This window comes from Cyprinodon variegatus, unplaced genomic scaffold (assembly GCF_000732505.1).
Source record: "Cyprinodon variegatus isolate N-32 unplaced genomic scaffold, C_variegatus-1.0 Scaffold1278, whole genome shotgun sequence".
In the NCBI taxonomy this organism is placed as follows: Eukaryota; Metazoa; Chordata; class Actinopteri; order Cyprinodontiformes; family Cyprinodontidae; genus Cyprinodon; species Cyprinodon variegatus.
The window spans coordinates 174,734-190,722 of record NW_015151731.1 but is presented as its reverse complement, the minus strand read 5'-3'; the positions used below and the strand labels follow the sequence as shown (position 1 = coordinate 190,722).

At 38.6% G+C, this 15,989-nt stretch overlaps 2 protein-coding genes and 1 non-coding gene across 3 annotated transcripts in view; all 3 read left to right on the top strand.

Moving 5' to 3' along the window:
* Window positions 1-4,929: 4,929 nt before the first annotated feature.
* On the top strand, window positions 4,930-5,001 carry trnam-cau. Its single transcript has one exon. It is a non-coding gene; the product is annotated as a tRNA-Met (tRNA).
* A 2,681-nt stretch (window positions 5,002-7,682) lies between these two features.
* Window positions 7,683-12,481, top strand: LOC107102594 (interferon-induced transmembrane protein 5-like). Its single transcript, XM_015401966.1, has 2 exons — window positions 7,683-7,960; window positions 10,661-12,481. The coding sequence occupies exons 1-2, from the start codon at window positions 7,754-7,756 to the stop codon at window positions 10,880-10,882; spliced, it is 429 nt and encodes a 142-aa protein (XP_015257452.1). The 5' UTR covers window positions 7,683-7,753; the 3' UTR covers window positions 10,883-12,481.
* A 2,753-nt stretch (window positions 12,482-15,234) lies between these two features.
* The window catches only part of LOC107102595 (uncharacterized oxidoreductase YjmC-like), a 15,501-nt gene continuing 14,746 nt past the window's right edge, over window positions 15,235-15,989 (top strand). The window contains 1 exon segment of the mRNA XM_015401967.1: window positions 15,235-15,496. Coding sequence (XP_015257453.1) covers window positions 15,489-15,496 — 8 coding nt within the window. The 5' untranslated portion in view covers window positions 15,235-15,488.

Sequence of the window (15,989 nt, the reverse complement as noted above, 5' to 3'; positions counted from 1 at the left end):
GAGATTCCAGGAGACAGGCAGTTACTCCAGGAGAGCTGGACAGGGCCGCAGAAGGTCTACAACCCATCAGCAGGACCGCTATCTGCTCCTTTGTGCAAGGAGGAGCAGGAGGAGCACTGCCAGAGCCCTACAAAATGACCTCCAGTAGGCCACTGGTGTGAATGTCTCTGACCAAACAATCACAACGTTCTGCTGCCTGTAACATCGTTCAGCATGAGCGGTTTGGTGGGGGGTCAGTGATGGTCTGGGGAGGCACATCCATGGAGGGACGCACAGACCTATACAGGCTAGACAACACCACCCTGACTGCCATTAGGTATCGGGATGAAATCCTTGCACCCATTGTCAGACCCTATGCTGGTGCAGTGGGTCCTGGGTTCCTCCTGGTGCACGACGATACCCGGCCTCATGTGGCGAGAGAATGCAGGCAGTTCCTGGAGGATGAAGGAATTGATACCATTGATTAACTACTGTACCACTACAGTAGTGTATTTGCAGTGGTTAGAGCAGTGGTTAGAGCAGTGGTTAATGCAGTGGTTAGAGCAGTGGTTAATGCAGTGGTTAGAGCAGTGGTTAATGCAGTGGTTAGAGAATTTCTCGGCTCCCCTCTGGTCACAGTATTACATTAAAAGGCCTCTTTTTATTCTTACATTATTCCTGCTCCATCTTGGCTCTATTTTTGCAGAATCTATGATCCTTTTTCATTAAGAGGAACAAACCCAGCTGAGTATCTGGGTAAAAAAGATGATTCCAGCTTCCTCAGCCTTCTGTTTTCATGCCTGTTTGATATTAAACTCTTGATGGATGCGAACATTTTAAACTTCAATCATAAAAAGACTGAAGTGATCACCTTTCCAGAATTCAATGACCCCCCTCATTTACATACATGTTGGAAAAACAATGCTGACAAAGTTTGCAATAAGAAATTTTCTTAAGAAAATTGCAAAATACAAGAATAATCTATGCTTGTAATGTGTTCTTTAAAAAAAAAATCAAAAATATAGTTATTTCACTTCCAGGGCTCTGAAAAAAAACAACGATTAGTGTTTTTATCCGCAAATATCAACTAATCATAGACAATCAACTTCATATCCTCCCATTGTAGTACGTAGTGTCGGCCTTACCTAACTCTATTGCAGAAGGACCCGTTTTTTTTTTAGCATGTATCTGAACCAGAACGTAATGCATTATATTGTTACAAAATAGTTTTGCTATAAAGAAAACCATGACATTCAAAGGTTTGGAATGCAAGTTTATGTTGAGATAATCACAAATACTCTACAGCATTNTAAATGCTGATGAAGATTCTCAGTCATCCAGGTCATAGTTTTCTCAATTTAAATGACATTTGAATGGAGAAAACTGGATGGGAAGCGAAACATCTTCAAACCTTGGAAACCAAGTCCAGTGGATTGTTTTTAAACTTTCAGAATGTCTTTGCTAAACCCTTCTAAACTCTTCAAAAAACTTAAAGGATCACTTTTTAATCAGATTATAGCTTTAAGTTAATTAAACTTGTGGGATATTGATTGGTCAGGTCAGTAGCACATATGGTACATGTGTCCATGGCTTATGCGGATCCAGAGTGAGGGCGGTCCTTGTCCCAGGGTCCTTAAATCTCACTGTCAGACGTGATCCTGAGAGGAAAGAAAAACTGACCAGTATCTGGAAACCAAATCTAGAGAAGTTTCACATTTTCATTGTTTTTCATGAGTCCAGTTTCTGTATTCAATTCAGTTCATTTATAAAGCGCCAATTCATATTCAAGGCTCAAATTAAAATAAGAAAACGTTTGATTGTTGCAGTAATGTCCCATTGTCTCTTGGTTGATCTTCTCCCTGATCTGCAATTATTAATATTTCCAAATATCCTCCAATAATCTGTAAAACTCAAATCTCAGAGAATTAACCTTTCTGATAATAATGAAATAAATCATGTAACAAGATTGATGGACTTCAGATTGGACCTCAGACCAAAACAACAAACAAAATAGTCTAACTTTTGTTAGATCATCTTACCTGTTCAAAGAAACATGAAATAAAATATAATCATCTTACCTTCCTAAGATAACAAAAACAGGAGAAAACTTTACTCAAAGAAAATGGCGTCCGATCATTCTGTGCAATCGGTGTTAGCTTCAAATCGCTCCACAATTATTTCAGGAATCTCGTAATTTAAATATTTGTTAATACAGCTGAGTTTGAGATAAATATAATCAAACTTCATCACCTTTTCTATTCCCCTGTAAGGTCCTTCTCATCACAGAGTTCCATTATTATTATTATTATTATTATTATTATTATTATTATTATTATTATTATTATTATTATTATTATTATTATTATTATTATTAAATAATATAATCAAACCAGTTTCAGCTCCCAGGCTCCATAGCTAACCGAGGCTCAGCCATTCTGTCGCAGGGTGGAGGCATCTAGGGGCCATTTGCTGATCTTCGCCCTGAAAATAAACACTGAAAATATTAGCTGTTATTATCTTAGCCTTTTATTCCAATTCTGCACAAGAATAGCAGGAAACAGTAAAGATTATAGCAATATAGTGAAAATGAGAATATAACCAAAAAAAATCCTTTCCCTCTGGAAGCAGGTTCAGTGCCGTCCTACATTATTCTAAAAAACAATCTGAATTCTGACAGAAAACATTTATAAAGACATTTAGTTTATAATTTATTTGACAGTTTATGCACCTAGATCACATAAAATCACATTTAAGATGCTTTGCCATGTTATAAACCCTGTTTTTATTCAGTAATAGACTGTCAGAAATGTATTAAGAACCAGCGTGACAACCTGGGTTACGTATCGGAGACAGAAATCATGAATTTTTTCATCTTATTGGTCTAAAGTCTACACAGAATTTCAGTGTGAGGTCTGTCCAACAAAGGTGGAAACAAGTTTTTTCTTTCAAGATAAACAGAGAAAAGGAAAGAAACGACAAAATCTTACTTTAATGTTATTAAATTATCTAAATCTCAGTGTCATTTAATTCTAATTGCATGAACTGATCAGCCTGTTCTCTTTCAGTCCTGACCTGTCTCTGCTAAATGTGATGAGATATTCTTCCTCATGCTGCGTCTAAGTCTCATAATGTGCTCAGCAAACAATTCACTATATTAAATGCTCCATATTATGGTAAGCGTTTTTTTTAGCATGTATCTGAACCAGAACGTAATGCATTATAATGTTACAAAATAGTTTTGCTATAAAGAAAACCATGACATTCAAAGGTTTGGAATGCAAGTTTATGTTGAGATAATCACAAATACTCTACAGCATTGATTACAAATTGACTGTATTCAGGTTTGCAACAGATGTATTTGAATTAGAAGTACAGTTACACCTATAAGAAGTCAATGTGTGGATGCCAAAACATGTTTTTGCTGTTAAAAAATCATTTTATGGTCCATCAAAACCTTTACATGTGATTAAAAACAGCTGGTCCCAGATGAGAATGTGAGCTTGATGGATATAATGTGAATGCAGAGTCTGCATAGCGAGGTTTCGCCTTTTTTTTTCAATCATTACGCGCCACAGACTCAGAAGGACTTCTGTCTGAAGCTACTCTCAACATCCTGGTTCACAACTTATGCTTCAGTGTTTGAAGAAAAGAAGAACTTTTAAAAAATCAGCAGGAGGCGCTATTCTATGGAAGCCCATTTCCGCCACTCTGTAAAAAAAAAAAAAAAAAATTATCTCATTATAATGAGATCATTTTTTTCTTTTTTTACAGAGTGGCGGAAACGGGCTTCCATACTATCCAATAATACGCCGATTTCTTTCTTTCTTTCTTTTTTTTACAGTGGGACAGACACAACATTTGCCTTTTGACTTGTGCAGTCATTCTTTTTCATAATGTTGCTTCAAAATTATGCACATTTTTTAATTTTCCTTCAGTTGTAGCTCAGTTAATCTACATTATTTAATTTTCATAGAAATAATGTTGTTTCCAGACAAAGTTATATTGTGGCTGTAATATGTTGAAGAGAGAGTCGACCAATAAAGAAGCTGTAAATATATCGCAACAGGGTTGTTTAACAATTGGAAAACCTTGTTTTAAAGATTTTAAATACAAGCAAAGTTAATAACTAGCAATACTTTATATGTGTAAATACTATTTTATTTTTCAGAATCAACTATTGTTTTTTGTAATAAAGCAAGAATATACAGAAGCATATTATTGGGTTATAAAGTTATAATAAAAACATAGATGAAATGTCTGCTGAGCGAAGGTGGAGAGCGGGTGGAGGTGATGGAAGCTCAGGTCAGGAGCTGTTGATCACATCAAGCTGGACTTTATGAAGGGAGGAGGAGGTGAGGCCGCCGCCGATACGCTGATCAGGTCAAATAAAGACAGTTTACACATTGCTTTAATCTATTTATTCATTGATTCATTCAAAAAGGTTTTTATACATAAAAAAAAGCTGGGACTAAAACAAGCAGCAGGTAAAGAGAAACCAAACCATTGGATGTGATCCTGCCCTCAGACTCCACAGCAACAATTTAAACTACATGCTCTATTTTTATTCATATTTACTAAAGTACTAGTTTGCTTAAATTCTTCAATAATTAATATAGAGAATAATCACATAAAAATTTAAATGAATACCTCCTAATAACTGTCTTTAAACAATATCTGCCACAGTGAATAGGTGGGAATACGGACTGGATCTGAACCTGGAATCCTGTGTCAGGTTGAATTAAAAACACGGACTGGATTTAGATCACAGTGGGATTTTTATACATAAATAAGTGGATCGGAGTTGAACTTTAATATTTGTCATATTTTAGCGTGAGAAATTGGGAATAAGGAGTGAGAGAGTGTGACGACACTGAGATAGATGAATCTCACTCCCGTTGGATGAAACTGAGGGGCCTGTTAATACTCTGGTATGTGACGTCATTCCGCCGCAGCAGAGTGGCGCAGCGGAAGCGTGCTGGGCCCATAACCCAGAGGTCGATGGATCGAAACCATCCTCTGCTAGCAGGTAATTTTGGCTTTAAATTTTATTTGATGTCCAACTTTCCCCTGACTTTTCTATTTCATCCCGTTGCCCCAAATTATTAATAGCGACATATTTTTCTATTTTTTATGTAACTGAAACGCCCCTCAGCCTTTTAGAACATATCTTTTGCTTCTATTCTTTTTCTTTGAAAAACAAACATGAACTTTTTACTCAGTAGTGTTTATTGAGAATGCAGTTTGGATTAGATGTAGATATAATTAATGTTGTTACTCTGATCATTTAATGAATCTGACTGTGGAAAAGTTTTAGGGTTAAAAACGAAGGAGGAATATTTCTTCCTCAGTTCCCTGTTTATGTCTGTAAGAAATCAGTCTCCTCAGAAAAGAAAGGGCACAGCGCCACCTGCTGGCTCTTCACTTTGTTAAGGAGGCTTCAATTCCAACAATCAAGACACCATTAATCAAATGCTGCTTTCTTAAAATTAATTTGAAAGCCAAGAAATTTCCAGCTAATTTTATACCTATTTTTCACGGATCCATTAGTTGCACCAATAACCAATGAATTCTCCCCACTGAAGAGGCCCTGTAAACCAGAAGAATAGGAAGGCTGCTGAGCCTCATTGGGTCTAAATGCTTTAATAAAAAACAGCATTCTAGTAGCCTGGAAAAGAACATTGCAAGTTTACAAAAGTATTATTACTGTGGGTCAGGACCGAATTTAAAGCAAGAGTTAGATTTTCTAATATTAGATAAATCAGGCTTGAAGAAAAGTTCCTAAATAGAAAATGTAAATAGTAAATGAGCCTCAGTTGATAATAGAAGGTTGACCATGATTGGTTGGTCTGGAACCAAGGTGCTAACCACTTACTTCTGGTTCATCTTTTTAAGTACCTATCCTCTTCACCTTTTGTCAGTATGACATCAGGAAGTATTTTCCTGTTTTCATCTTTGAGTCTCTGCCATTTTTTTCACTCTTTGAATTATTTAAATTGCATTTTTCTGTTTTCTTCCACAACTTTCTGGTTTTGAGAGAGAATCAAGCTTTAACCAGCAGGAAGATATTGTTTTACTCACAGACGAGATCACCTGATTTGCTGCTATTATTATTAAAATGATCCTTTTCAATAATTCTATTCAGTTTATTTCTATAGCTCCAATTCACATCATGTCATCTCAGGTCACTTTCCAGTTCACCAGATCATCCAGTCAGATTGATTCAAAGTTTTCTATCTAAGGAAAACCAGCTGATTGCATCGACTCATTGACTCTTCAGCAATCCCTCACACTAAGCATGCTTGTAGCGACAGTGGAGAGGAAAAACTCCCTTTGAACAGGAAGAAACCTCCAGCAGAACCAGGCTCAGTGTGAGCGGCCATCTTTATCTCTCTGCAGGTAATTCAACATACAGTCAAAGAAGATGACTGTTAAGTCTTTAAACTGTCTTTGCTTGTGTGCATGGCTGTTTGTCCTGCCATAGGCTTGTTAATGACTTTAAAAATAGAATCTTAAATTTAGTTTAATCCGTACGATTGTGAAAATGTTACTCAATGAGTTTTTGCCTAATTTTTAACCTTAGCTTGATGAAAGGAGTTTCTGATGCATGCATCATCAGAGCATCGATGATGAAACGACTGAAGTGAAAAAGGAGCTTTTAAGACGAGCATGTTGACAATAAAAAAATGACCTTTGACTTGGTTTGGACTAGAACTCAGGCCGGCAGTGTCATAACTCACACTTCTTTCAAACTTCCTTGTTTTAACTTATTTAGCAGATTTTATAGCAACAATAAATCAAAGGAGGGCAGGAGAGATTCTGTCCCTATTAAAAGTTATAAATGTAGAAAACAAACAGCATTTCAGGTTTTTCCAGTGAGACTCTGTAGCTGGTTTTAATCTGGGAATTCCTTCCTACTATAAGAAGCTTTTTGTTTAAGCTTTAACAGGTTTTCAGTCCCGGTTGGATTTATCAGACCTGTTTTCTGTTCTTTAGGAGTAAAGCAGAGACTGAGGCAGCCTCCTCTCTCTGTGCTGTAGAACGACCTCTGATCTATCTTTGCTGTTATTATACCGTATTTCTCTGTAATAAAAGAAAAACTTAATGTTTTTGGTGAGTTAAGGTTCAGTAAACATTGAAGCATTTCCTCAAGACAGCAGCCAGGAAGTAAAGGTCTGGACCGGGACCGTAAGCAAACCTCCAGATGAGTTTCAAAGCACCGTACGGATGAACTACTCCGTATTTTGGAGTCAAAGTTCTTTTGGAAGATTTGAGGACCTAAATGTTGAACAAAGCGGCCAATAAAACGACCCCTTTACATCAGTTCTTCTGGAGAAATGGGACGAAATTCCAACACATCGAATTAAAAAGCTTGTGGATTCCCAGAAAACTGACCCAATTCATACAGATTGGAGACGGTGAAAATATCGATAATTTTTGGGTTTCCAGCTGCTGGGTCTCATCTTTTTTTACACCCACTCTATTTCTAGACACAGCTGCTCGGAAAAAGACGAAGAAGCTGAAGTTCGGGACTGTCTGATGCCCGTTCTCAGAGAAAATGTTCTCTTCTTTCTTCTCTCTATTTCAGTCTCTTTTAGGCCTGGCCACATAATGACAGACCTGCTGTGTATTAAAGGACCCTGCCCAGGCCTCCTCTCCAGTCACCTCCCTTTCCAAGGGCCTTTAAAAGCCTCCCAAGCAGGGGGGGGGGGGCACTTTCACAAGAGAGACTCACCATCCAGAGGGAGCAGACCTTAAGATCAACCGTACATTTATCATGGATAACCATTCCTACAACTTCCCATCTGACTGCACCCCCCTCACTAACTGCAAGTCGGCCCGTAAGCCGGCCGGATCCACCGTGGTCAACATGGGCAGCGTGGGGAAGAATCCCCCCCGGGATTATCTGCTCTGGTCCCTCTGCAACACCTTCTATGTCAACTTCTGCTGTTTGGGCTTCATGGCTCTCATCTACTCCATCAAGGTGAGCCTGTGGTTTTATCCTACTTCTGTCTGCCTTGGAAGTCTGACTCTGTAACAACTTAGAAGAGATTAAAACAGAATCTGGTGTGAAAAAAATACCAGTTTAATCCTCAGTAGTTGTGGAAAGTGTTTTATTCAGTCCAGTCATGTTTAGCTTTGCAAACGTTTTCTAAATCCTTTGACTTGTGATCCGAGCTAAAATTTATTCACAAAGGAGATTAAAGCTTAAAATGTTATAAAATGGACCAAATTTGGACATTTGCAACATTTCAAATTAGGGTTAAAGTTCTAGTTTTATTCTCAGATGTCTTTGAGTTTGATGTAGAGAAATTGATGTATTTTATTTTAAATGCGAGGCTGAAAAATAAATCCTGTACAAAGTTATAAAAATAATCCAGACCAGCAGGATGTGGCCATCTTTTCTTTGCTGACCACAGGCGCCATTTTGTTTTTGTGAATGAGAAGGCTCTTACCAGTTAAAAATAAAACCTTTATGGATTCTCACACAATGCAATGGAATGCCTTCATGGAGCGGCGATGCTTTGGGACGCTCCAAATCCAAATGCTCCAAATCCAAATGCTCCAAATCCAAATGCTCCAAATCCACTAGGAATTCCAACGGATTGGTGACTCAGTCCGGCTGATGTTTTACCAACAACCATAAAGCACCTTCAGAGCAGTTCCTCAATAAAACAATGTTTCTGTAAAGAAGCGTGCCGTGTGCAAAACGAGCCATTGGCTGTTTGGTTCATGTCTGCATAGCTTTGAACCTCAGGCTGCCTTTGGCTCAGCGCATCAATTAAAGGCTGTGACTCAAAGCGGGGAGTTAAAACGGTATAATTGGCATCTTCTTAATGGGCGAGTACTGATGAGAAATTAGAGAGCGCTTGCAGAGGGATGGAGTAACGCTATACTTGACTGCGTTCTCTTCTTAAAGCCTGAAGACAGATTTATAAAGCTTAATGTGATTCCTCTCTGTTACATTTGTTCTTATTGGGACCACATCCACAGCAATATCCCAACTCTAAGTAGTGCATGTTGGATAAAGGAAAACCTTTAAGGGTTTTAAAACCATCTGACAAATAAAAATCTTTAAACTCCTCTGCATTTTTATTGGACATCTTTAGACTTAGACTCAGCTTTATTAATCCCTGGGGATTAGTCCTTCGCTGAAATTCTGGTTCCAGTAGCTTCTATAGAGCACAAAGCAGGATGCCATTGAAGATAGAAATACAACAGACAGAGAGTGTATATAGTACAAAAGAGCATAAGACAAGAAAAACGTTGAAATGTCCTGTAATATTTTTCTTTTAGATATAAAAGTAGAGAGCTAAGGGAAGATTTCACTGTAGCTCACCTGGATTATTGACTGACCTTAGAGATAAGCAAAAATTATAAAGACTACAAATCATTTTCCTCCAAGTTATACATTTAATCACTTTCCTCAAAATAAAATAGAATAGAAATCAATAGAAAATCCCTTTATTGTCCACAATGAGGAAATTCTGGTCAAAAATCCAACAACCAGATATTTTTAAAAATCCACTTAATTAACCAGATGGGGTGAGGAGCTCGTTTACCCGGGAGGAGCTGGGAGTGGAGTCGCTGCTCCTCCATGTGGAAAGGAGCCAGCTGAGGAGGCCTCCTGGTCGCCTCCATCAGGAGGTGTTCCAGGCACGTCCCACTGGGAGGAGGCCTGGTGGAAGGACCAGGACACGCTGGAGGGAGGATGTCTCTGGTCTGGTGTCGCCTCAGGGAGGGAAGTCTGGACTTCTCTGCTTCGACCGCCGCCTCCACGATGCGGCCGCGGAGAAAGAGGAAGGAAACGGATGGATCCACTTCATCAGTCACTGCTGGTTTAATCCCAGTGAGAATAAAGCCGACCTTCATCTAATACTGGAAACACATTCCTGCTCCATGTTGGAACAAACATTTGGAAGGAGGAGCTCTGCTGTGTGAAACTTTTCATGAATAGTGTAAAGTAGTGAGTTAGTGGTGAGCATTAACACATTAATGCCTTCTTTAGATATGTAGGTGGAGGTTTTTATACCGCTGGGATGCAGGGGGGGGGGGGTGAAGATAAAAGCTTTATAACTTATTGATTGATTGATTTTATTATTTCACAGCAGAAAAATGACTCGTTCCAGCAACTCAAATAGAAGAAGAAGCCAAAGGAGGGAAAAGGTGCATGATGGGATATATACAGTATATACAGTGCATTCCCCTTTATAGCAGGTTTATTATACCTGGTTATTGCACTGGGTGTTTATTTATATAGATGGATATTTATAGTTATTGCACTGGGTATCAAATATAGAGAAACAGGTTATTAAATATTAATTGCACATTATCCGTTGCACATGTTATTGCGGTTGCAGTGAGTGATTGTAGAGTCTGGTTGCAGCAGAATGAATGAGCTAAGAGGAAACCTGAGAGAGGTTTGAAACGAGGGGCGGAGGTTGACCTTCCTGCTGGACAACCACATAAATAATCCTTGGAGCTGCACTGGAATGCTTTAGGCCCACTGAGGAGCCGCTGATCCAAGGAAGACATCAGAAAAACTATCTTCACCGTTATGAATTAGTTTCTGTTACAGATAATCTCAAGGTTTACATTCATGTTTATTGTTGTAATGCAGCAAAAAGCTGAAAACTGAAAACGTGTTTTTAAGCTAATAGTGAACATGTTGTGATTTCTGCAGGCTCGGGACCAGAAGACGCTGGGAAACCTGCAGCTGGCCCAGGAGTGCTCAGATAAAGCCAAATGGTACAACATCCTGGCAGCCGGTTGGAACCTGCTGATTCCTCTGCTGGCCGTCGTCCTCATCGTCCTCCTGCTGGTCCACCTCGGCTCTTCTCAGGGTTCCTATGATTTCCTGGGAGAAGACGGCTTCCAAAACTTCCTGAAGCTGTTCAGCTGGTAGAGGAGGGCCAGACCCCCCCGCTGGATGCAGATGATGATGACGACAGACATGATAGAAAAGATTTGTTCTGTGCAGAGATGTTAAAACTTCTGCTCAGATTCTGAATTATTGTGACGCTGATTATTTATTTTAGGATCTCTCTGCCAAAGCAAAGACGACAACAAGCCTTCAACACTAATTCAGCAAAAACATCCGAGTTGTTCCTAAAATGATTCGCAAAAAAAGGCGAAACCTTAAAACCTGTTGATGCTTTACGCTGTGAACCAAAGGCAGAAATGAAGGAATAAATAGAAACATTAAAGGGAAAGATTGAATTTATTGGAAGTAAGAATGTTTGAATTATAAAAACCTGTAATAAAGGAAGTGACGTCACAGTGAGTTTGATAAAAAAATAAAATGATCTTCATCTAAGCTAACAGCTAGTAGCTGATGACCATTTATGGCTGCTTCAGCGAAACAGATGGATGAAAATATGGATTCCTGAGAGACGAAGCTTTCCAGGTAAATTTCACTGAGCTCAGGACGCTTCTTATCGCTTCAGCTCGGCTGCTTACGTCTTACCTTTGCAGGCATAAGAAGCTCTTATTGGTTCACTATAGATGTACGCTTTGTAGATCTCATAGCAGGTGAGGCAGACTCGGCTAAGAAAGCAGCCACTAACCTTTAAGGTGTAAATGTGCATTAAAACAGCATTTTAGAGTTGATCAATATTCTAGAGTCACTTTCTATGTTGGTCAGAGGAGTGAGTTAGAATCCTGCTAGTTAACTTTGCCTCAACATCTCTGCAAAATCACATCTATCTGCTGCACAAGGGGGGGGATTATTATGACCAAACAAAACCTAAACTAATTCCTCAGTCTAACTTTAAATCCTGACATGAACACAGGTGTGAAGTCCGCTTGATTTTGGTATTTATTGTATTTATGTTACCTGGAATTTGATTGGTTGTTGGAAATCAGGTTTGGAAGAACAGGAATAAAAAATAGCCAAAGTGTTTAAAGGCTAAAATGATGAGAAGCCAATTAATAATATTAGATGTATTTCAGCATTTCTAACATAACTTTATAAATCTCTTCTTTTTACTGTATTTTATCACGTTTTTGTGTTTAAAGTATTTTTCTTTTGTAACTCCTTTTTTGTCGTCCTTTGAAATAAATGAATCCAACTCTGTAGTAAAATGGTGAATCAGTAAAAGAAGAGAAAGAGATTTTATTTTTCTAACAGCAGCTGCTTCCCTCTGACGCCTCCTGTGGTTCTGGCTGCTGCTTCTATAACGGGATGATTTGGGGTTTTCAGTGGCCTGACTGTGGGGTGGGTCTGCTTCCAGCTGTGTGTTTGGTCCACTAACATCTATATACACAACTTCTAATTCTGGAACCCGTGTTAAACGTGCCGTTTAGATGTAAGGCGGCGCCGCCACTGCAGAGGAGCCAACATGGCGGCCGACGGTGGAGCAGGACGCTGCTCCACCTGCTCTCAGTTTAATGATTGATTATTTCTAAGACTTTTCTTCTTCTACTTGTTGCTTGTTGTCAGATCAGATCCCATCTGACCCAGAGTTTACTTTTATTTCCATAAAACAGGAAACTAAATAAAACCCAAAATTACACGTTTAATATCATAGATTCGAATAATAATGTTTTAATTTTGTGAGGTCATTTAATAAAGATGCAACATTATGAAAAGTTTTTGTTAGATGACTTAATTAATTCAGTGCTTTGAGGTATAATGATAAAGATCTAAGTTAATGTAACTTCCTGCTAAGCTGATTAGCAATGCAGACGTCAGAGCTAATCTATAGGAGGCCCTGAAACCTCCTCCTCTCATCATTTCCACCTTCTGTGCTCCTGGTGACTTCCTTTACATTACAAGCTTCTGCTTTATTTATATCTACGTAAATCATAGCCCAGGACTTCTAGCTTTCTATTTTTCTTGTGCGGTCAGAGAGAGAAATGCTCCCAGATGTTTGAGGATAATCATAACCCTACAGAGGGAGGGGCTGCAAACTTCCTCCTGCTCTTTTCAGGAGCCGTTTCTGCAGCTCTGTGAAGGCAACAGAAAAAAAACACCTTCTAAGGTCCAAACACGTCTTCAGCAAACAGGAGCTCCTAAAATATATAGTCTGAAATTAAGAAGCTAATTTTTAGTTGGAGACTGATGACACTTAAAATCAGTTACCGTCTTGTAAAGCAGCGTAAAGGTGAGTTAATCTCCAAACTGATGCACAGCAATGATATTTTGTTTTAGAGCTTAAATCTGTGGACAAGGAAGAAAATGAGATTCCATAAAAAGATATTCAAATATTTACTAAATGTGAGGAGGAAGCTGGCTTTCCTGAAATGCTGCACATTAATGTAAAATGCATTTAGATTGTCGGACTATTTATATAACAGGCAAGGTTTATTTGCACGACACCTTTCAATACCAAAACGATTCAAACACTTTGCAGACGCAGAAAAAGACCCTGAACTGAAGCTGCTGATGTTTCAGTTAAAAGTTTAAGGAAAATATTCTAGAAAGCAGCTCAGCTCATCAGAACTAAAGCTGCGTTTGGTTCTGGGTATGCAGAGGAAATTTGAGCAAGAAGTCCTGAGAGTTCACTGGCAGTAAGGGTGCAACGTATTTGTGGGTTAGTTATCGAGGGTTTTATAAGGTTAGTGAGGACACTGGCAGCAGCATCCTGATCGACTGCAGCCGCCTCATCAGCTTTTAAAGAAATTAAAGGTTGCATTTTGAAAAGGTTTTAATATCTGGAAAGGGAACAACAAAAACTTTAATTTCTTCCTTCAGTGCATAGCTTGAAAAAAGCCGCTTATCGAGCGCCAACTGTCAGAGGCGACCAAAGAGGACTCAAATGCAGGACTCAACTCAGGGAAATGAAGACAAAAAGGAATTTAATGTGCTAATGCACAATGGGTGGAGCAACTGGTACAAATCTAAAAAAACAAGGAGAGCAACTAGCTTAACTGCTAGGCAAGGTAGAATAAAGGCTGGGAGGTTAGAGACAAAGACGAACAGAGGAAGAGGTTTAAACAGGTGAGGAAAGGAGACACAGGTGAGGATCAGGAAGGCTGATTGAAGGGGAATCACAGGAAGTGAAACAGCCGGAAATGGGAACAGAAATTAGTGAACCAAAATAAAACAGGAAGTTCAAAAACAACTGAGTCAGACACAAAATGATGAAAGGAAAAGAAACTAATGAGCAGAGCTGCATGTCACACCAATAGGTTCCAGAATATCTTTCCACAGTTTGTTCCACAAAAATCTACAAAGTTCAATGTTTTCGTTCCACAGTTAAACCAGGACAAAGTCTTAACTGGTTTCATCATCGAAATATAAATGGAACAAAATAAAAGCAAACTGAATAAAGTTGAGACAGTTAAGAATGAATCATATCCTGAGACAGAATTTATTGTCATTTATAGACAGAGTGTAAACAAAGCAAAAAGAGCAGCTTTAAGGATATTTCCATTTCTAAAGTTCAGCAGTGATCAAATGTTTACAGTTTCCAACATTCAGTGTTTTTTATATCTAAACTTTTTTTAATCTGAACCAAATAATGAAATAATCTGTTTAATCCAGCTGGATTTTAAGGTTGGGCTGAAATTTAAAATCTAGTCTCTGACCAAATTACCTTAAGTTTGGTAAAGAAATTAATAAATAAAAATGACATATATTATTTATAAAAACTAGCTTTGCTTCTTTATTTAAACAGGTTTGGAAAATAATCATGTTTCACAAAAACAATGAAAATACATCCAACCAACTGTTGGCAGGTTTCACACATAGAGCTAGTTTATCAGATAGAAAGTCACATCTATCAACAAAAACTGATCAACTGATGATGGAAACATCCAGATTTTTACAAATAATTAATCCTAATAAACAAAATAATTTGATCAATCAATCAATCAATCAATCAATCAATCAATCAATCGCTCAGCTCTATATTTGATGCATCAAACCTTCATATAAACATAGATCTAAATAAAAAGATCACTTTTTTCCATAGATATATCCCTTCCTGTTTTAGATTAGCTGGATAATCCAAATAATTAATTCTTAAATAATTATTTTTGTTTATTTGTTTCTATAAAATAAGGTTTTATATCCATGAATCTAAAATTACAAGATGAGGAAAAAATAAATCAAGTTTATGAATATTTGAAATTATTTTGTCAGGTTTTTTTTTTTAGCTTAAATCTGTTTTTCTATGTTCTGATCCTTTGTTTTTCATCCAAGCCCTTTCGGTGGGCCCCCCCGGCAGCTGGGCCCCCCGGCAGCTGGGGGCCCCAGCAGAGCATGTGATCTAGTTCCCTCCCATGTTTAACAGCGCAGCGCCAAAAAGCGCGTTTCGCCTTTCAGAGATGGCGCTGCTGGGAAACCGCTGCAAAAAACGCCCATCCCTATAGAACCCAGATCTATAGATATAGATATACCTGCCCCATCCCTATAGGACCCAGATCTATAGATATAGATATACCTGCCCCAACAGGAGGCGGTTCCTCTTGTGGCTGCAGCATTGGATCATCATCATCATCAGCAGCAGCAGCAGCAGCGGAGGACAAACAAGCAGCGAAGCTTTGGGAGCGCAGAGCGGGACAGTATGCATCGGTAGGAGGCCCCTAAATATGCAGCAGCTCCAATATCTGCACTTTCTTTAGTTGCATGAATAACTTTCATTCCTCTTTAGTTTAAAGTTGGACTTCTTTGAAACTCTGGAAGCAGCCAAACAGCTGCAGAGAAGCATGTGACCAGTTTCCATTCCCACCATAACCTGCATCTGCAGCTTGTTCTGTTTCCACATTGGATCAAACTTAGAATAAAGAAAAACAAACTAAAGCAGAGAGCGCATGATGGCCCCCCCCTTCTGTAAACAAGCTGCCTATAGAGGCTGAAAGAAAACCTCCTTTATGCTGAAGCAGGAGCAGACTTTAGGAAAACAGGAGGGGGGGGGGGTATTTTTCTAATCTTTTATTTGATGCAAATATGATGAAAGAAAGCTGAGATTTAAAGCTCTGAGCAAAGAGCTTTAGATCCTGGAGCTTCTCAGGTTTCTACTTAGATTTTCATGCTGTTCATCCTTTTCTTTAAATCATGACTCAGC